The 21,823-nt window shown below is 41.3% G+C and overlaps 1 protein-coding gene across 3 annotated transcripts in view; it reads right to left on the reverse strand.

Moving 5' to 3' along the window:
• The window catches only part of limk1a (LIM domain kinase 1a), a 75,126-nt gene that overhangs the window by 39,865 nt on the left and 13,438 nt on the right, over positions 1-21,823 (reverse strand). Inside the window, exon 1 of one of the 3 annotated variants that reach the window (XM_084419801.1) lies at positions 17,578-17,671. The exons of 1 other annotated variant lie outside the window; for it this stretch is intronic. In XM_084419801.1, coding sequence (XP_084275927.1) covers positions 17,578-17,603 — 26 coding nt within the window. In that variant the 5' untranslated portion in view covers positions 17,604-17,671. Of the gene's footprint in view, positions 1-15,617; positions 15,936-17,577; positions 17,672-21,823 lie in introns of those variants that run through there. One more of the 3 variants, XM_084419803.1, reaches the window with a different exon arrangement.

The raw sequence follows: 21,823 nt of genomic DNA on the forward strand, positions 1-21,823 counted from the left end.
AGTGAAGTGTTTGTCAATGGAGGACCGTCCATTAGACTGATGAAACCAATCCGCTCGGGCAGACGTGGGGGATGCTGGGTAATCTATGATGTGTGATCCCCAGGGCTCTGTTATCAGCCTCTAATGATGAAAGCAGAGACGGACAGGATGCTGTTAATCATTCCCTCGATCCGTCTGACTTCAGTGCTGTCTCGGATCTGCCCCATCAGAGCTGGCTCTCACATCTCTAAACTGGAGGAGGAAACACTTCATTAAAGCAGACCATCCCTCCGTTCATCGCCCATCTGCTGATCCCAGCCCTGGGTCAGGAAACCAAAACAACACCGACCAGGACCAACCCATGTTTCAGGAGAACAGCGTTTGCTGTTATGGCTCATTAATCAACTATCAATTTGTCTCCAATGTTTCTCTAAAAGAGAATTCTTACTAGAAATAAGAGAAGACAAATGAATTGACAGCCTATAACAGTAACTCGGATCATTTGGTCCTGGAAGAATTTGGTCTGAATTGAGTTCATATTGATTTTTGATTTCACTGCCACGTAATAAGAAATCATCTGATAATTGGTTTTACCAATATTTTTTTCCTGATATTTAAAGGTATAGTGGAGGATTTTCCCGAATTTTAGAAAAGAACCGCCCTCTCCACTTTTTGAACAAATGCACATGCGCAACACCTAGGCAACACGCCTATTAAACGTGTGCACGAGAGAGCAAATTGAGATGTTTACCGTGTCTACGCGGTGCGTGACTTGTGCCAGGGCTAGCATCGCTAATCATAGCTTACATTAACTTTTACTAGCAGTGATTTTAAATGGATTTCTCCAAATAGCATGCCCAACTTTACCTGTCGAATAGAAACTTCGCGACTGAGGCATCAGTGGGAAGCCCAACCTGTGTTTTGAGCGCATGCCATCGTGTGAATGAATCTCCCAAAAACACTCTGGTCTTGTTTCTATCTTCTGCGGCCTTTCTCTTCTTCTCATACACCTCGTAGCCTTTTTTTCTCTTGCGACCCTCAGCCATTTTCAAAGGAATGGCTGAAACCGTAGCTCACCACACACATACACCTGAAAGTGCGCATGCGCAGAAAGCGAAAACTACCTAGGGACGAGCACGTACGACGGCCTTACGTAAACATATCACCAGAATGATTGACACTTAGGAGGACCAATAGTCTTGATGATCCACCCGGAAAAAGAAAATCCTCTGCTATACCTTTAAGCATATCTGATTCACCTATGAAAGAATCAAACATTAAGAATCGCACAAGACGCCGTTACGGCACTGAGTTATGAGGGGAAACGACACTAGCTGAACAAACTTGAGTTTCAGTGCAGGTTTAGAGTTAACAAACCCAAATGAGTGTAACCCAGTTTAGATCAGGTTCAACTCAGAGTTTGATCCAGAGTTGACGTTTAACTCTGGAGCTTGTGCAAATGACAGTGTGACATCTGCAGCGAACAGCCAATCACACGAAACATGGAGAGCGTCCATCGACTGCGGCTAAAGTCAGTCGGAGAGGAACACAGTCAGGCCATTACACCACACACGTAACGACTGGTGTTGCTGATCATTTCCCCTGTGTTCTCATGACATTTATATTTTAAAATTCATTTTGTGAGGACAACTGTTGAAGAGAATATTGAACCCAAATTTTAGGTTCATGGTGAAGGTAGAAATGATGGTGATTGATAGTAATGATACATGTGTGTTGATTCCGCAGCAATGTATCTTGAATAAAATATTGTTTCATAAAGTCCTACATGTTTCGCTTTCACATTCTCTTTTTGCCGTTATCCCCTGAGTAGATACATTTCATTATGTCTTGATTAATTTAGCTAATTACAACATTTCTAGTGCCGGTTTTCAAGAAATAATGTAGACTGATATTCTTCCGTTATCAGGAATTAAAAACCAATTGGTTCGTTCGGAGCAAAAAACACCAGGCTATTTTTTTCACTGCTTTATTTATTCAGAAACAGAAGTCATTTAAAATGGTAATTGTATTTTACCCAATACATGTATAAACGGGACAACCCTGAAACTCCGATAGCGTGACTTCATTTGATTTTCAATTCACTGTATTTCCTTATCATATTTCCTCAAGTATATGAGATATGATTCAAGTGTATATATAAAATAATTGTATTTACAAATGTCATGTTTGTGATTTATTCGTTAATTACCGTTTTTTGTTAAACTTTTATTAGACATCATATTGAAATAAAATTTGTTAACAGTTTAAACCATACCTAATAAATAATAAACACCTAAACCAGAGTTTAAAATGATTACATTTATGCAAAGGTTGATACTCAATAGTCATTTATTGAAAAATGTTAGAAAAATATTAGAATAAATATATTTAAAATATTTTTTTTGCCTATTGTTAAAAATATTATTGTTGCTGATGTTGTATTTTTTATTTTTTTATTAAGATTTTTATCATTGTTAATCAAAAATGAAATTTATCCAAAATAGAAGTAAAAGATGAAATAAATATTGGTTCTGCATATCAGGTATCTGACATAAAAACATACAAATTATCGGTTATAAAATAAAAATATTGGTCGATTTCTCCACATAACACTTGTTGTTAGCATCAGGAATATGACCATGGTTAACAACATTTAACGTTTAATTCTGAAAGTAAAATTACACAAAGGAATACTGGATCTAATTCAGCAGTGCCACAAGCTTTGAGGACAGCTGTGTCTTTTTACTGTCTTCTAGTGATGACCGAGTTGAAAAGCAGCCAGCTCCCACAGGTTTATTCTAGTGTTGTGCTGGAAACTGTGGCAACATTGAGTAAGCGATGAAGTAAAGAGGGAAAGGCAAAGATAAGGAGAGATAAGGCTGCCTTTCCTCATTCCTCTACACAACAGCACTGCGGGACGTTTCAGTGCTGCTGCTCCATCTGATGAGGACTCCTCAAACCTGAATGTGAGCTCGCCATTTTCACAGAGCGCGCATGAGCCTGATAAAGGCCAACTGTGTCAAAGTATCAGTTTCACTTTGACTCACCATGTAACCGCAAATACACACACGTCCCACCGGTGGGGGAAAGTTCTGTATTTGTCACAAAAGCTCATGATGAGTTGGAAATAAAATAACACATTTACAGTAACCACTCCACAAAAGAACCAAATGTGTACATTTTCTGAAGACAGTGTGTTGTTTTCCTGTGCAACACTCACCGGTGATCGCCGGCACTGCCATGTGGGTACGGTACGAGAGGTTAACTCTTTCCCCGCCACTGACCGAATATCCTGGCTATCCATGTTTTCATAGCTATACGGTAGGGGGCGCTATTATAGGGTTGGGAATCGAAAAACGATTTCAATCCTGGAATCGAATACTTGGTGAGGAATCGGATACTTGTTATAAAATGAACATTTCGATTCCTCTTATCGATTCCTTTGTGTGCATTTCAATATGACTCTGAACCATTCAAGCGTGAGACGCTCCACACGAGTAACAGTGTATTGTGCAGCTCTTAAAGGGACACTTCACCCATGGGAACATTGATCTTCATTGAAAGTGGGTCATATATGTAGTCGAAATGTAAAATAAATTTTGAATTTGGTGCCTTCTTGACCGAGGAAAGAAAGAAAGTAACTTCAGGACGCATTTGTATGAAAGACAACAACTCCCACAATGCACCACATTGCACAGCTGCGCAAGCCACTCCCACTAATCCAGAACAGCATATGAATCACTCATCCGTCCATAAGGCTAGCTACCTACAACCGGAGCTTGAAATTCATTTCACACAAAATGTCTAACGTTAGTTATTTGGCGAACTCATTAATGAATTACTCCTCATTTGTATTTCTTTCGAAATGGTGAATTATTGCATGGTAACGTTACCGGGATGTTCAGTCAGATGCGGTGCGACCGTGCGAAACTAGGATGGTTCACAACACAAACGTCCGTGTCCTCGTCTGATTCAGAGATTTCGTCTAGGAGAAATTCTTTGCCGCAGACGGACTCTATCTCTGTGTTCGTAGCGGTTCGTAGTTGCATAGTGAGATCACCGGCGCCACCAGTCCGCCCTAACTCGAGCCAGTCTGGGCTTCTCGTCCGCGACAGGCAGGTCTTCCGCCTCGGCTGCTCTTCGCTATAATGCGGCTTGTAAAGGTAGCCACAAACACCCGATTCGAGCAGCAGACTTCCGAAATCCTCTTCTTCTACATCATATTGAGTAACGTTACCCTCCGCTATTGTCATATCTTCACAGCTGGCTCCACAGTGCCTGTTAGCTTAGCTTCCAAACAAGATGGAGGATATTGCTTTCAGTTTCAGAAAGTGAAGTCCCACCCACTGATCTGTAATAGGTCTGTAGCGTGAGCGGGTCCCGCCCCCTGGAATAATGAGGAGCTAGTGTTTGTAGTCTCTACACTTTTCAATGAAATGTGACTTCCTGCTTATTATGACGCAAAATGATGATTTTTACGTCATAATAAGCAGGAAGTAAAACACTTAAATCCTTATTTCTCCCATCTCAGGGAAAAATGAACGAAAAATCCACGTTTATTATAATATATGACTGGGTTTCTAACAATACAAAGCTTAATGCAAATGGGTGAAGTGTCCCTTTAAAGTGACAGCAGAGTAATATTCCAGCGGCCGTCTCTATAATAACACGAAAAGACAAAGAGAAAATCCACTCGCTGTTCTTGACTGAATGACTTTATATTTGTAATGTATATTTTATTTATAAAGTGCAGTGTTATTTCACATTTGATTAGCTTGTGTACCTGAAGATCTTAAAACACTGTTTATTTCAATCGTATCTTTGTTCAGTTGTATTTATTTGCTGTGATTGATCATTTTTTATTTGTTCTTTTTTAATGACTGAGTGTTTGCTTGTCTTTAATTATGATTGAAATGTATATTAGCTACTCTAGTTGTTTTTCTATGGTATTTTTAAACCACAGGCAAACGTTCCTTGTATTAATGTTCTTTAGCCTGCTTATGATATTCAGCTAAAATGAAATGTTTTACAATAAGACTTAAAATAAATGTGAATGATATTTGTTGATATTGAATGATATATTAATAATGAATAATGAATGATATATATATATATTTTTTTTTTTTTACCTTATTGGAATCGAAATTAGGAATCGATAAGAAGAATCGGACGATTCACCGTATTCACCGTATCGTTCAAATCTAAAGGTCTCCGGACTCAAAAACAAGAAGAAGCAGAAACAAGCGATGAAAGCATTGCTTAAGCTAACAAGATAAGCAAATATTAAACCGCATATAAAATCAAAACTGCCTAATGTTAGCGAGTGAAATGTCGACCCATGAAGAGGTTTATGACTGTGAAGCTTTGGGTGTGTTGGTGGACTCGATCTACTCCATCTGATCCGGACGAAGCCTTTGACTAAAAGTGAAGTTTAACTGCTGTGTTTGATTGTTTTGTAACATAAGGTACAGTAATAGAGATGTGTGATGTTGCTAAGTCCAAGTCCTAATAAGAAACACTGATTGTCAACATAAAAAAATAAAAAATAATAAAAAATAATAATAATAATATCATTCTGGGTGTTTCTTGGGTTCCAAAAAAAAACATTCCAAAAAAAAATATGTAAAGAAAGTATCAAATTTTACATCACATCATTATAAAACGTTTCTCAAGTGAAAAAAAATAAAATAAAATGCTCACACTGAATACAAACCAAATCTGTGCTTAACTTAATTACAATTTACTACATTTGACATTGTGTATTTGATTAATTGTCGTTCAATTAATTTATTCATTGGAATATTATTACTGGAACAAATATTGTGTATTTATTTATTATATTCTACATTTCAAGGGCTTGTCACGCTGTTGAATGCTGGCAATATCAGTTTTATTCATTAAATATTAGTAGTTTAAAAGAGAAGAGCACTCTTGTGCGAGAGAAGAGAGACTGACATGGAAGTGATGCTAGAAACTCACGTCCTTTGTGTCGTTGAAATGCGACCGACTAGTTGATGAAACACTGACGGAGTTGACAGGCAGTCTGTCTAATTCTGATCAATGGCTGAATAAAAATGACAATGAACCCTGGGAAAAGTGATCTCCCTGTGCCAGTCCTCAGGAATCATGAGGCAGTGTTTCTGTCAGCACTTCAGCACTGGGTGATGATGTCATCAGAAGAGAGCAGTGATGTCATGGGCGGAGGGCGGAGCGCCAACAGGAATCCCGAATATGTGGTTGAGCGACAGTTCGGATCACAATGGATCTTTGTTTGAAATTGTATAATGCTTCAAGTTCCTCATCTAGTCAAAGATAAACGTGCTTCATTATTTCTCTTTTTATTTATAACCTGACGGCCGTAAACCGGACGATCAGACTCTTCTCATCAAATGAGCGAGAGTCACTTCAGCGCAAACTGTGAGAACAGAGCGTGTCTTGTCATGTTGTGCACCGCTCTCTTTAACAGTATTAGACGTGTCTCGCATATTGGGGGTGTCCTGTGCGAATCGTTTTGCATGCCAGCGCTTTCTTTGTGCTTACTAAGCCCTTCCCAGAATGCAGTGCTCCGCTGCTCATTCTGTCAGTCTGCAGAGAGAATGAACTGCCCTCACAGTAAATGATCCCACAGGAGACCAACACTCTTCAGCGGACAAGAAAAGCATTTGACTGAGGCTGAAACGAACTCTTATAAACACAGAATAACAGTGTTTATCAGCATAAAGCAGCAGCGGATGTGACGCATCACATGTGCCTGACACACGCTTATTATCCAGTGTGTGTTTCTGCATCTGCACAGAAACACAACTACAGTTCACTGCTCTGATGAAAATCAAGACCGCGTCCACACCGCTTCTACACGGATACGGTTCAGGCATCATTCTTGTCATGTAAAAATGGTGTCAATGACATGATGTAACAATTATATACACACACTCATTCACAAACACTGGAACAACTCATGAAAGGGATAGCTCACCCTAAAATGAAGTCATCCAGTCATCATTTGCTGTTCTAATGCAATATGCACTCTTTTTTTTTTCAGGAGACAAAAGGAGAATAAAACAAAAATGCCCCCGACATCAAGCTTTAAAAAAAGACGCACAAGCATCACAGAATGATCCCAGGCGACACGTGTCGTATATTCCAAGTGTTCGGGGGGGTATACGATATAACAAATCGAGATATAATGCATTATCTAACGAAGATCCTGACCTTGGCCATCGGTCTTCTGTGCTCGACCGCACGTTCACTCCCACTCGTCAGGAACAGCACGTGTGTTGTGAGGAATCAAGATAGAAATGGACTTGAGACACGGTCCATGCATCTTCTTCTCTGAGGTGAATATATCCGTGGTGTTTGTTATCGAGTTCACCGCTGTCAACTTTCATTCTGACCGTCATAGTCCGGAGAAAGAGCACGGATACTTTTGGGGGGATTTCTAGGCGTTGTATTTCATGCCAGGTTTATATTAATCTTGAGACCAACGGGCAAGCTCAGGATTTCTGTTAAATAATAACATTATATTTTGGTTTATTTTCACTAAACCCGATCGTTTACCCACTGAACACTTGGGATATACGACACGTGTCGCATGGGATCATTCTGAAAAAAAAAAACATTTGTGTCTTTTTTTTAAAGGGGATGTCTAATGATATTTCATGCATTCTGACTTATTTACACCGGTAAAGAGTGGGTACATGCTAAACATGGCCAAAATTTAAGTTGGAAGTATGACGAGTATTTCTGTGTCAAATACACTCCTTCAGGATTCATAAAAGTTTCGGATAGTTTTTTTTTTAGGCCCTGTATGACGTCATAAAGGGTGAGATTTCTTGTATGGGCACTTCTACTAGAAGAGCGAACACACACACACACACACACACAGACACACACACACATCGACCAGAGTGAGAGCGAGAACAACGCCCATCAACGAGCCTCATTCGGGTCACGGGCAGCGTTGGCAGGGCTGTCATTTTGTTTTTACACCATGAAATCAGTGTGTTTTTGGTTGTGAGGGAAAGATAACATTGTTCAGCTTCCCAGAGAAGCCAGTGTTAGGGGAACAGTGGATGCAGGTAGTTTTTCCAGGGCAGCAAACAGAGTTGTGCAAGTGTGTTTGTTTGTTCCCGGCATTTCGGTGACGAATGTTTGATAAACAAGGCCCAGTTCGACGCTGGATTTGCAGCTCGTTTAAAACTGAAAGATGGAGCGATCCCAGCCATAAAAGATCCCGGTCATGAGTCGGAATCACAGGCGGTTTTGTTTTGTTGGCAATCGGCGCATAAGTGCATTTAATGTAAACAACACGAACGTACAGTGAATCAAACGTAATCCAGGGATAATGCGATGATGTATTGTGTGTGACTCTTTAGCTCCGCCCACAGGAGCTCGAGTGTTTTCAGAAAGAACCGGTACAGCATATCTGTCTTTTATAAATCTGATAAAACTAAAGACTCTTCGGAGATATGAAGGATGCAACACTACTCTATAGGTACTCAAGATGAACATGAGATTGGCAGAAACTGTGTGTGTTAGGTCGCTATTCACTGCTATTATATGGACGAGCGCGAGCAGGACATTTCTTTTAAATTCTCTTTTTGTGGTGTGAAAAGTAAAGAGGTCATACTGCATTAGATCGACAGCAGGGTGAGTCAATGATAAAGATATGCAAATGCTGATTGGTGCGTAAAGTAGGGATGGGCATTTTTCTAAAATATTGTATTAGAATATTTGGGCTCATAAAAATCCAATATTCGAATATTCGTTTATTTAAATTACATTTAACGAGAAAGCTGTTTTTTTTTCTTTTTTTTTTCATTTCTGAACAAGCTTACAGTAAGGCAATATACACATCAAGCTTACTACATATCTTAAGGTTTTCTTTTAGTTGAAAACAAAATGTGTAAACAAAAAATATAAAGAACAAAAGCATTTGAGCTCAAGCAGCGCAAACGGAAAAAAGCGCTAATAAAGCAGACTGCGCAGTTATCGTACAAAACGTACGCACTCGAGTCAGCATTATCGTACAAAACGTACGCACTCGAGTCAGCATTATCGTACAGAACGTACACACTCGAGTCAGCATTATCGTACAGAACGTACACACTCGAGTCAGCATTATCGTACAGAACGTACGCACTCGAGTCACCACTATCGCACAGAACGTACGCGCACGAGTCATCATTATCGAACAGAACGTACGCACTCGAGTCAGCATTATCGTACAGAACGTACACACGAGTCAGCATTATCGTACAGAACGTACGCACTCGAGTCAGCATTATCGTACAGAACGTACGCACTCGAGTCAGCATTATCGTACAGAACGTACACACTCGAGTCAGCATTATCGTACAGAACGTACGCACTCGAGTCAGCATTATCGTACAGAACGTACGCACTCGAGTCAGCATTATCGTACAGAACGTACACACTCGAGTCAGCATTATCGTACAGAACGTACACACTCGAGTCAGCATTATCGTACAGAACGTACGCACTCGAGTCAGCATTATCGTACAGAACGTACACACTCGAGTCAGCATTATCGTACAGAACGTACACACGAGTCAGCATTATCGAACAGAACGTACGCACTCGAGTCAGCATTATCGTACAGAACGTACACACGAGTCAGCATTATCGAACAGAACGTACACACTCGAGTCAGCATTATCGTACAGAACGTACGCACTCGTCAGCATTATCGTACAGAACGTACGCACTCGAGTCAGCATTATCGCACAGAACGTAAGCGCACGAGTCAGCATTATCGCACAGAACATACGCGCTCGAGTCAGCATTATCGCACAGAACGTACGCGCACGAGTCAGCATTATCGTACAGAACGTACGCACTCGAGTCAGCATTATCGCACAGAACGTACGCACTCGAGTCAGCATTATCGCACAGAACGTAAGCGCACGAGTCAGCATTATCGCATAGAACGTACGCGCTCGAGTCAGCATTATCGTACAGAACGTACGCACTCGAGTCAGCATTATCGCACAGAACGTACGCACTCGAGTCAGCATTATCGCACAGAACGTACGCACTCGAGTCAGCATTATCGTACAGAGCGTACGCACTCGAGTCAGCATTATCGCACAGAACGTAAGCGCACGAGTCAGCATTATCGCACAGAACGTACACACTCGAGTCAGCATTATCGTACAGAACGTATGCACTCGAGTCAGCATTATCGCACAGAACGTACACACTCGAGTCAGCATTATCGTACAGAACGTACACACTCGAGTCAGCATTATCGTACAGAACGTATGCACTCGAGTCAGCATTATCGCACAGAACGTACGCACTCGAGTCAGCATTATCGCACAGAACGTACACACTCGAGTCAGCATTATCGTACAGAACGTATGCACTCGAGTCAGCATTATCGCACAGAACGTACGCACTCGAGTCAGCATTATCGAACAGAACGTACGCACTCGAGTCAGCATTATCGCACAGAACGTACACACTCGAGTCAGCATTACCGTACAGAACGTACACACTCGAGTCAGCATTATCGTACAGAACGTATGCACTCGAGTCAGCATTATCGCACAGAACGTACGCACTCGAGTCAGCATTATCATACAGAGCGTACGCACTCGAGTCAGCATTATCGCACAGAACGTAAGCGCACGAGTCAGCATTATCGCACAGAACGTACACACTCGAGTCAGCATTATCGCACAGAACGTAAGCGCACGAGTCAGCATTATCGCATAGAACGTACACGCACGAGTCAGCATTATCGCACAGAACGTACACACTCGAGTCAGCATTATCGCACAGAACGTACGCACTCGAGTCAGCATTATCGTACAGAACGTACGCACTCGAGTCAGCATTATCGCACAGAACGTACGCACTCGAGTCAGCATTATCGTACAGAGCGTACGCACTCGAGTCAGCATTATCGCACAGAACGTACGCACTCGAGTCAGCATTATCGTACAGAGCGTACGCACTCGAGTCAGCATTATCGTACAGAACGTACGCACTCGAGTCAGCATTATCGCACAGAACGTACGCACTCGAGTCAGCATTATCGTACAGAGCGTACGCACTCGAGTCAGCATTATCGTACAGAGCGTACGCACTCGAGTCAGCATTATCGCACAGAACGTACGCACTCGAGTCAGCATTATCGCACAGAACGTACGCACTCGAGTCAGCATTATCGTACAGAACGTACGCACTCGAGTCAGCATTATCGTACAGAGCGTACGCACTCGAGTCAGCATTATCGCACAGAACGTACGCACTCGAGTCAGCATTATCGCACAGAACGTACGCACTCGAGTCAGCATTATCGTACAGAGCGTACGCACTCGAGTCAGCATTATCGTACAGAACGTACGCACTCGAGTCAGCATTATCGCACAGAACGTACGCACTCGAGTCAGCATTATCGTACAGAGCGTACGCACTCGAGTCAGCATTATCGTACAGAGCGTACGCACTCGAGTCAGCATTATCGCACAGAACGTAAGCGCACGAGTCAGCATTATCGCACAGAACGTACACACTCGAGTCAGCATTATCGTACAGAACGTATGCACTCGAGTCAGCATTATCGCACAGAACGTACACACTCGAGTCAGCATTATCGTACAGAACGTACACACTCGAGTCAGCATTATCGTACAGAACGTATGCACTCGAGTCAGCATTATCGCACAGAACGTACGCACTCGAGTCAGCATTATCGCACAGAACGTACACACTCGAGTCAGCATTATCGTACAGAACGTATGCACTCGAGTCAGCATTATCGCACAGAACGTACGCACTCGAGTCAGCATTATCGAACAGAACGTACGCACTCGAGTCAGCATTATCGCACAGAACGTACACACTCGAGTCAGCATTACCGTACAGAACGTACACACTCGAGTCAGCATTATCGTACAGAACGTATGCACTCGAGTCAGCATTATCGCACAGAACGTACGCACTCGAGTCAGCATTATCATACAGAGCGTACGCACTCGAGTCAGCATTATCGCACAGAACGTAAGCGCACGAGTCAGCATTATCGCACAGAACGTACACACTCGAGTCAGCATTATCGCACAGAACGTAAGCGCACGAGTCAGCATTATCGCATAGAACGTACACGCACGAGTCAGCATTATCGCACAGAACGTACACACTCGAGTCAGCATTATCGCACAGAACGTACGCACTCGAGTCAGCATTATCGTACAGAACGTACGCACTCGAGTCAGCATTATCGCACAGAACGTACGCACTCGAGTCAGCATTATCGTACAGAGCGTACGCACTCGAGTCAGCATTATCGCACAGAACGTACGCACTCGAGTCAGCATTATCGTACAGAGCGTACGCACTCGAGTCAGCATTATCGTACAGAACGTACGCACTCGAGTCAGCATTATCGCACAGAACGTACGCACTCGAGTCAGCATTATCGTACAGAGCGTACGCACTCGAGTCAGCATTATCGTACAGAGCGTACGCACTCGAGTCAGCATTATCGCACAGAACGTACGCACTCGAGTCAGCATTATCGCACAGAACGTACGCACTCGAGTCAGCATTATCGTACAGAACGTACGCACTCGAGTCAGCATTATCGTACAGAGCGTACGCACTCGAGTCAGCATTATCGCACAGAACGTACGCACTCGAGTCAGCATTATCGCACAGAACGTACGCACTCGAGTCAGCATTATCGTACAGAGCGTACGCACTCGAGTCAGCATTATCGTACAGAACGTACGCACTCGAGTCAGCATTATCGCACAGAACGTACGCACTCGAGTCAGCATTATCGTACAGAGCGTACGCACTCGAGTCAGCATTATCGCACAGAACGTACACACTCGAGTCAGCATTATCGCACAGAACGTAAGCGCACGAGTCAGCATTATCGCATAGAACGTACACACTCGAGTCAGCATTATCGCACAGAACGTAAGCGCACGAGTCAGCATTATCGCACAGAACGTACACACTCGAGTCAGCATTATCGCACAGAACGTAAGCGCACGAGTCAGCATTATCGCACAGAACGTACACACTCGAGTCAGCATTATCGCACAGAACGTAAGCGCACGAGTCAGCATTATCGTACAGAACGTACGCACTCGAGTCAGCATTACCGTACAGAACGTACGCACTCGAGTCAGCATATGGTTATCGTGTTTATATTGTTTCACGTTCATGTTGAGAAAAACAATAATATCCACTTGCTCGAGTGAGAAAACGTGCTGCGCTGACAGACGTTGCAGAGACACAAAGATAACGTTTTGCTAAGCGAAGTTTCTAAAAGCACTTTGGGTTTTCTGTTCTTAAACCCGTCTCCCTCAACGAAACTTAAAGGAAGTATATGTCTCAAAATCATTTTGCTATCAGAAGATATCATGTCTGATCACTAGCGCTACAGCCGAGTTTACCTGCAGTCGTTAATGCAGTGATGGACAGCTGTCTTTCCGCTGTTTGGATTTCATGTGATTTCTCATTGTGGTGGTGATATTATGATAACTCAGTTTCATTAATTAATTTGATTAAAAGTACTTCCATTTTGTAATATAATTTTCATCCAAACTTCGCGAGGCAGACGACGACATTATGTGATCAAATACCATCCACTTGTTAGACACGCTCCACAGCGCCACCCAGTGCATTTAATTATAATAATAAAACTATAATAATAATAATTACACATCGAATATTCGAAAATTCGAATATTCGTGCACATCCCTAGCGTAAAGACAGGACATCTGCATATTCATCATTCACACAGTGAGCCGTTCACAGCAGCAGCACACGTGTGTGATCACAGCAAACGCTGTATGCTTTACACACTCAAGAGCGAGCTGTAGGAGTTGTGTTGTGGCTCACTGAGATCAGCACAGCTGAGGAGATGTCAACCAGGACACATCAGCTCATTAACATTCACACTACACATGATGAATGTGCTTCGACTCAACAGATGTGTGTAACCATCACTCGTTCAATAACAGTTCTACACACCCCTGCTAACATTGCAGCTTCTTCAGATGTAAAAGATGAAACCAAGGAAAATCGTGTAAGATCTTTTCCCACCTTCAATGCAATATTAAGTGACAAATAAACAGAGTAATTTAAGGAAAGAAAACAGATTTAAAATGACCTGTGCTCACAGCTCAACTAACACTTGAATTTGTTTGTTTAGATCTCATAAAGCTGCACTTTAACAGGGAGTGCAGACATTTACACCCACTATATAGAGACAATTACGTTGTAAAACATTTGTAATGTTCTTGCTACTATAAAAATATTGTCTACAGGTACTTTAACATATAGAGAAAAATTCTAGATGGCATCACATTCTAACATCTGCAAAATAATGTACAATTTATGTTTTTTTGCAAGTACACTGTAAAAAAAAAAAAGTGGGTGTCTCAATTTTTTAAGTACAATCAACTTGGATTTAAGCCATATCAACTAAAATTACATCAAACTGGCTTAAAAATTGAGTTGAATCTTGTAAAAAAGTTGAAAATTGCTTAACTCATTTTGATGAGCTAAAGTAATGTAAAAAATGTTGTCATAACTTATTGATCATATAATTTTTCACAATGCAAGAACTACAAATTACTGTAAAATGTATGGTAAAAGTGTACAAGTTTCTGTGTGATATCGCATATGATTATATTCCTCTACTCTACATATTGCAGTACTCTAGCGGTTTAACAGGACTTTAAACACAGAAATGAACTGTGCTTGTTGCGGGTAACGTTTCCTAACCGCCAGCAGTCGCCCCTGTTGTGTCTGTCAGTCTGCGCATGCGTCTGCTCTCCTGCTCCAAGTCAAACACGCTGAAGACGGTTCTTACATGCACACACACTACACAGCACACCACAATTAAATGCAGTCGAACGTAACCATGCTGCTTTGCTTTATTAGCTTGAAAGCTTTTTTTGTTTGTTTTTTGGCAAGACAAAAACATCATTATTGTGACACTAGGAGGTCAAATCAGTCCTGTAGCAAATAATATAACGTCAGTAAGTAGTCGCATTGATCAGTGTTTATGAATTATTGCTTATAATATGAAAATATTGATCCGCTTAACCTCATAAACTCCTCAGCTTATGTCAGAATTGCAGTGTCAGGCCAGTACAGTACGGCACAAAACTCTCTGGATGTTGTCCAGATGTGGGATTATGGGTCAGCATAATGTAAACACTGACTTGCTGGAAAAAAAAAGTAGTTGAGAAAGAAAAAGTTGCCCACCGGATGAGAAAAGACACTGCTGCTGATGGGCTTATCAAAATAGTTCACTATAAATAACTGAAGTACTGTATCAAAAACACAATTCAAGAGATGCAATCATCCTACACAATCACAACTGAAACATTGGGGAAAAAAAACAGAAGTGAAACTACAGGCGACACACACCCTTCCTAACTGATCATCAGATGCACGAACCATTAGAAAAATGACTTCCAACGAAAAGATTCACCTACAATGACCGAAGCGTTTTCTTGGCACAATCCCACACAATCCGAATTCACACCAGCACCAGGAATGTGAATGCAAACCCAGAGCGGTGCGAGAGTCCAAACCCTGACTAAACCGAGAGAGCTGGTGTGAAGGACACGGTCCAGACTTACTTTCTGCCTTTCACGCGCCGGTAGCGCTGGTTCCTGCAGGAGATCATCTGTCCTCGGAGCGCTCGCACAGTCTGACGGGCTTCAGGAGGATCGCTCATGTCTGAACACAGAAGCGCTCGTCTCTGGTGAGGTCTGCTCATTTCCTGTGCTGTGCTGTGATGTGATGCACACACTCGCGCGCACACACACACTCCTCGGGAGCCGCTGTGACCCCATGACACCAGCTCTCGATCAGCAGCACTTCCTGTCTTCCTACAGCACTCACTACAAGCGCCTAACGCCAACCATGGCTTTTGTTTTGGACGGTGTACCACTGTGATTAGGGTTATCAGACATACTGGTAGCACCAGTACCAGTCGGTAGTAGGGCTGTAACAATGTATCGTGTCACAATATATCGCAATACAAAAATGCAACAATATGTATCGTGGATAGTCACAACAATATGTATCGTGGATAGTCACAACAATATGTATCGTGGATAGTCACAACAATATATATATATATTTTTTTTTTGAGTTTTAGTGTCATTACATTATACTATACTGTATATATAATGTTGAATATAATGTATAATAATGCAATGGGGGAATATTTTTGGGTCCTGATAATGCCAAATGTCTAATGTTACCAGTAAAAAGTGATAAGTTGACTGTGAGGAAACCCGTTGCCTTAAAATTAAGTAAATAAACATCATACGTAATTGAAAAATGTAAGTTATGTGGAATTGTCATGTTCACACAACTTAAAATTAAGTAAATAAACGTTGTGGGTATTGAAAAAGTTAAGTTGAGTAAACTTGACAATTCCACATAATTTAATTTTTTTAATTATGCATGATGTTTATTTACGTAATAATTTTAAGTTGTGTGAACTTGACAATTCCATGTAACTTATTTTTTTTAATTATGCATGATGTTTACAGTATTTACGTAATAATTTTAAGGCAGTGGTTCCCAATTCCAGTCCTCGTGACCCGCTGCTCTGCACATTTTGTATGTCTCCCTTATTTAACACACCTGAACCAGATCATCAGCTCATTAGGAGAGACTCCATGAACTGAACTGAGTGTGTCAGATAAGAGAGACATACAAAATGTGCAGAGCAGTGGGTCACGAGGACTGGAATTGGGAACCACTGTTTTAAGGCATCGGGTTTCCTCACTTTTTTTAAGTTAACTGATCACTTTTTACAACGTACCAGTAAAAAGTGGCCTACATTATAAATATTAAAAATATATAGCGCAAGCATATTCGTCTAAAATAATTCAGCATTTTCAGCTTCAGAATCATGAATATTTTTATTCTGTTGTCTCTATTGTCCTGTGCATTGGGTTTCCAGCACCAAGTCCAAGCCTATTCATTTACACACACAATGTAATATCAAATGTAACATTTTAATCAACAGTACATTTTTCTGTTAATCTTTTACCATATGTCTTGGGGTATCGCAATAATATTGTATCGTGAGTTCAGTGTCGTGATATGTATCGAATCATGGCATGAGGGTATCGTTACTAAAAAATAGTTGACGCGGTACCAGGATTTCTGCAGTAGCGGTAGGTCTGTATTACAGTTCTATATGACAAATTATTTCAGTTCAGTCAAAGATCTTTACAGCCTCCCTTAGCAAAAGAACCTAAAACAACAAAGACACTGACCAAGCAAATAAATATAACAAAAATTAGTTCTGTCATTATCTATGCCAGGGATTTTCATATTGGAATCTAACGTAAGACATTAATTTAATATGTTTACGGGGTAAAGGATCAAAAATATCTACACAATTGAAAAAATTTAAGTAAATACAGCATATTTATATTTATGAAAAGGACTCAAACATATGTTACGCTTCTTCAGCTGTACATACTATACCTGATACTCCTTTACCATGGTACTGCCACAGAACTATACCTAATACACGTTGGAGTCATTTTGTTTATTCTGTCAAATTCGTCTTACCTTCTTCTGCAATGCCAGAACGACATCAGATTATTTCAAGGGGATAAATCGAACAGACGTTGAAATCAGAGTCTGACCATCAACTGAAACGTGTCAAAGTGACACTGAAGCGGTGTGTGTAGTTCCTCAGACTGGTTTCAGGTCAGCTGATCTGGCCTGTGCTGAGCTGTACTCAAAGCACCTGCCTGTCATTCCCTCCAGTACTTCCCTTAGCGATGACAGAAGCACTGGACACACACGTCCGCATTTTCTATAGCGTCAAGAATCGGTTCAGTGCTCAAAGTCAAGGCACACATTATTTGAAATAGCATTGGCAGATTTGAGAAGTTGCAAATGCCTAATTGTGGTTGTACTGCGAACGTGAATGAAAGAATAAGAGCAAATATATATTACAAGTTTGTGACTGTCATTGTATTTCTGTGAATGGCATTTCACACATTTGTGACTACTTGTCTGCAGCTTCAAATTCAGAATACAGGTTTGGGACTAAATCTCAACATTCAACTTCAGATTTTTTCACATTGGAACTGCGAGTGCAAATTTTAGAGTAAAAATGTATTGTACAAATTCTCAAATTCACATCTACATGTTCTCGAGTTTTGCTGCTCTTTCACCTTCATAGTTATGAGTAGGTTCTTAATCGTAAAAGTAAAAAAGCTTTGAACTCACGAGTAATCGGTTCAAATCAATCTAAGGACTCGTTCGATCTGTGGCAGTCATTCTTGACTTCCATCATCATCATCATCATCATCATCATCTAACTACAATGGCTTTAGGTCTTCAATCCTGCCAGTTTATTCTCAGCTCTAAGGTTAAACCCCCTGTGATGCTGTGAATGAATGGGTCGCAGCAGATGTGTGTGTTGCCGCTGACTCGAGCACCTGCCGAAGGTTGTTTTGTATGTGCGCGCAATTTCCTTTTGAATTCATATTGCTGAGTCACTGCACTCATCCTCCCATAAAACGAACTTCATGATTGATGCTCCGAGAGGAACTGGGTCTCTGTGCGCACTGATATTTCCATGCCGCTTTCCCAGCGGTGCGGATGGAAACTCCATTCATTTACATGCTGTTTTTAACTATGGCAATTACCACAGAGCAGCATTACAAGGGGTTTGGGCTGAAATCCTTTCGGGAATGAAAACAAGGCAACGGTGGCAGGGTAAAAAAAACTCCCTGAAAGTAAGAAAGAAACCTCAGGAGGAAGCAGTGCTCAGAGGGGAAAGTTACTGTCCTGTGTTCATTATGTCACCGGAAAACACTGCAAGTATTCTAGATGTAATGCGTTTCGCAACACATGTGGAGATGATTTTAGGTTATTGTTGGCTAAAATTAACCGAGTAGCACACCATTATTGTTCAATTCATTCTGGGTATGTTCTTGGTGGAAAATGACAATAGAGTCATCCTAATAAAGACAGCATTGGTGTTGGCAAAGTCAAACATCACGATTTCCAATGCTCATATTAGGGTTAGTGATTTGAATAAACCTTCAATCCCAAATGTCAAATTTTAGAAGTCTAACTTTAGCGAGTAAGATAAGACTGGAGGATTTAGCAGAAGGCAAAACTGGTGAAAACCCCCACAGGTAGCAGAGCCATATCTACCACAGACAATCCCCCAGAACACCCTGCCCACGTCTAGTAAAGTCACCCTTGTAACTACTCTTAATGCATTTAATATAATGTTCATCTAATGTCATTAGAGCTCAGTAAAGCAGCCTGTTGTTTGGGTGATGACAATCTGCCACTACAGTAAATCCATTGTAAGGCCAGTGCTGTGTGTGCTTTATTAAACTCTGTTGTGAATTCCTAGTTTTTGTTTTTCTCGCTAACTCTGACTACTTTCTCATGTGATTTTGGCCCCTGGTGAGAGTTCGGGAACAGAGAACTCTGCATCAGAGCCATTTTCCCATGAAATGAATGCCCTATTTACGTATTCCAATGAAAACTGTGCTTTCCCACCCAAGGGACAACAAGCATCCTCCCAAATAAACCACGTCACAAAGACGGTTTCCACAAGTGTTGTTTGCTCACTGTCACTCGAGTCTGTTCACATGGCAGTGGCCGGTGAACTCTCAAACACGTCACACTGCTTTACTCTGCAGGTTTCTTTCAATCCCTTCCATGACCTAAAATCTCGCCAGAATCTCAGTACAGGTTTAAAAGAGAACTAGACTGATATTTAAATTGAGAACAGAAAAAAAAAAAAATGAACTAAACCCATATTTGCATTTCCTGTCCGGGAGCTTTAATAAACCTGGTCAGGTTTGGCTCAGGTGTAAGCTGCTTGCATCACAGATGGGAACAAACTGAGCTCTTTAATCAGTCGTCGCCGCTCTCCACTCACGGCAGATCGCAAAGCCCCGTCTCCAAACATCCACAGCCCTCTCTTTCCCTCTGACCCAGATGTCCTTGCCAAACGTCCTTCATCTCTGCAGCTCAGCCCTACCACTGAGACGGTTTAACAATCTTGCCAATTTCCAGATCCAATGGAAATGCTTTTGCAGACTTGGCAGAATAAAGGATATGCCCATGAAAACTCACGGGTTTCGCACCAGAGGAACCTTTTCATAGTTCCTATTTCTGTCAGGACCACTACCGTCAAATACGATTGACAATTAGCATACAGTTTGGATTGGCGGTATGGTTCTGTTCTGGACAGCCTAGCATGGATAAGAGCAGGGAGAGCAGCAATAACCCCCTTAGGGTAAACAGAACAGAACCAACATGAATGTTTGCAAATATATTTAATTCAAGATTTTAAAGTACAACATAATTCGAGAATTTATTCTGAATTCAAGGGGAATCAGAATGCCAAATCCTGACTGAGAGAGAGCTGGGGAGGGAGGAGGGTAATTAGCTCCTGAGAAACGTGATAGCTGCTGATAATAGTGAAGGAGCTTATATATGTATACGGTGATAGGCGTCGTATTCCTATAGGTAGACGTGGATCAGCTGATGCGAGCTTGACTAACGTGACCTGCCAGAACTACTGCTACGCTTGATAACTATTGGCAGAAGTTCCCGGATTTTGGCGGGTTCTCACCGCAGGAACTAGGAACGATTTTAGTTCTAGGAACTCGTTTTGGAGGAACTAATTTAGCTCCTACTTCAGAGTCGGTCTAAACCAGCGCTATAGGAACTAACAGTGACTTTAGTGTTCGCTGATTGGCTGAACGCACACGAAACACCAGCACCCGCCATTTAAAAAAAAAGCTGTGTAAACACACATTTAAAGTCTAGATATTTACTTCAGAAACTAACTCTGCGAACATGGAAAACAGTGATAGATGGACCTCTTAACCTTTACACTAAGGAGAAAATCCAAAGCAACTTTGAGGTGACCGAGCGAAACATGAGCATATGCTAATAACTTTTCATTACGGTCTACTTTCTATGTATAACAGGTCTATCTAATAACATATAAGAGACAGGACTGTGAGACAGATCGTAAACTAATGAACACGGAGAAATCAAGCACTGCGTGGCTCTGGCTAGCGTTCTCAACGCCGTCAAAATAAAAGTCACAACAACAACAACAAGCGCGGCTTACGTCACTTCAGAGTTCCTACTGGCGGTGCGAATGCAACCAGGGAAATGTTCCTAAGGGAACCATTAGTTCCCGGGGAATCCCCCTGGTGGCTCGTTCCTAGAACTACATGGTGCGAAAGCCCCTTATTATTTTGCCAAGTTGGACGGATGTGTCCCTGGATCAAAATAAGAGGGATACACTGCAAAAAAATGCTTTTCTAAGAATTTTGTCTTGCTTCCAGTCCAAATATCTAAAAATTCTTAAATCAAGAAGCATTTACTAGATATTATATCTTGTTTTCGGAAGAAGAAAAATCTAAATTAAGTGAGTTTTGCTTAAAACAAGCAAAAATATCCGCCAATGGGGTGAGAAAAATAATCTTAATTTAAATGGAAAACCTCATTTAATTTAGATTTTTATTTTTATTTCAGAAAACAAGATATAATTTCTAATGTCCTACACCTAAAGTGTAAAAGCCGGCTGTCACACAGCAGTTAAAGTTATTGCGCTTAAACAGTCAAATACATAAACACAGTCAGTTATATATTACATGTGCTTTAACAGCTGAAAACTGGATGTGTGTCAGTATAATGGATCCTTGATGGATCCTTTATGGTTTATGATCCTTTATGGTCTTAAAGTGACAGCAGCCTAATAAACCTGCTGCTATCTGTGTCATTAATGTTAATCAAACAAAATACAAAGAAAAAAACA

This window comes from Rutilus rutilus (genome assembly GCF_951802725.1).
Source record: "Rutilus rutilus genome assembly, chromosome: 9".
Lineage (NCBI taxonomy): Eukaryota > Metazoa > Chordata > Actinopteri > Cypriniformes > Leuciscidae > Rutilus > Rutilus rutilus.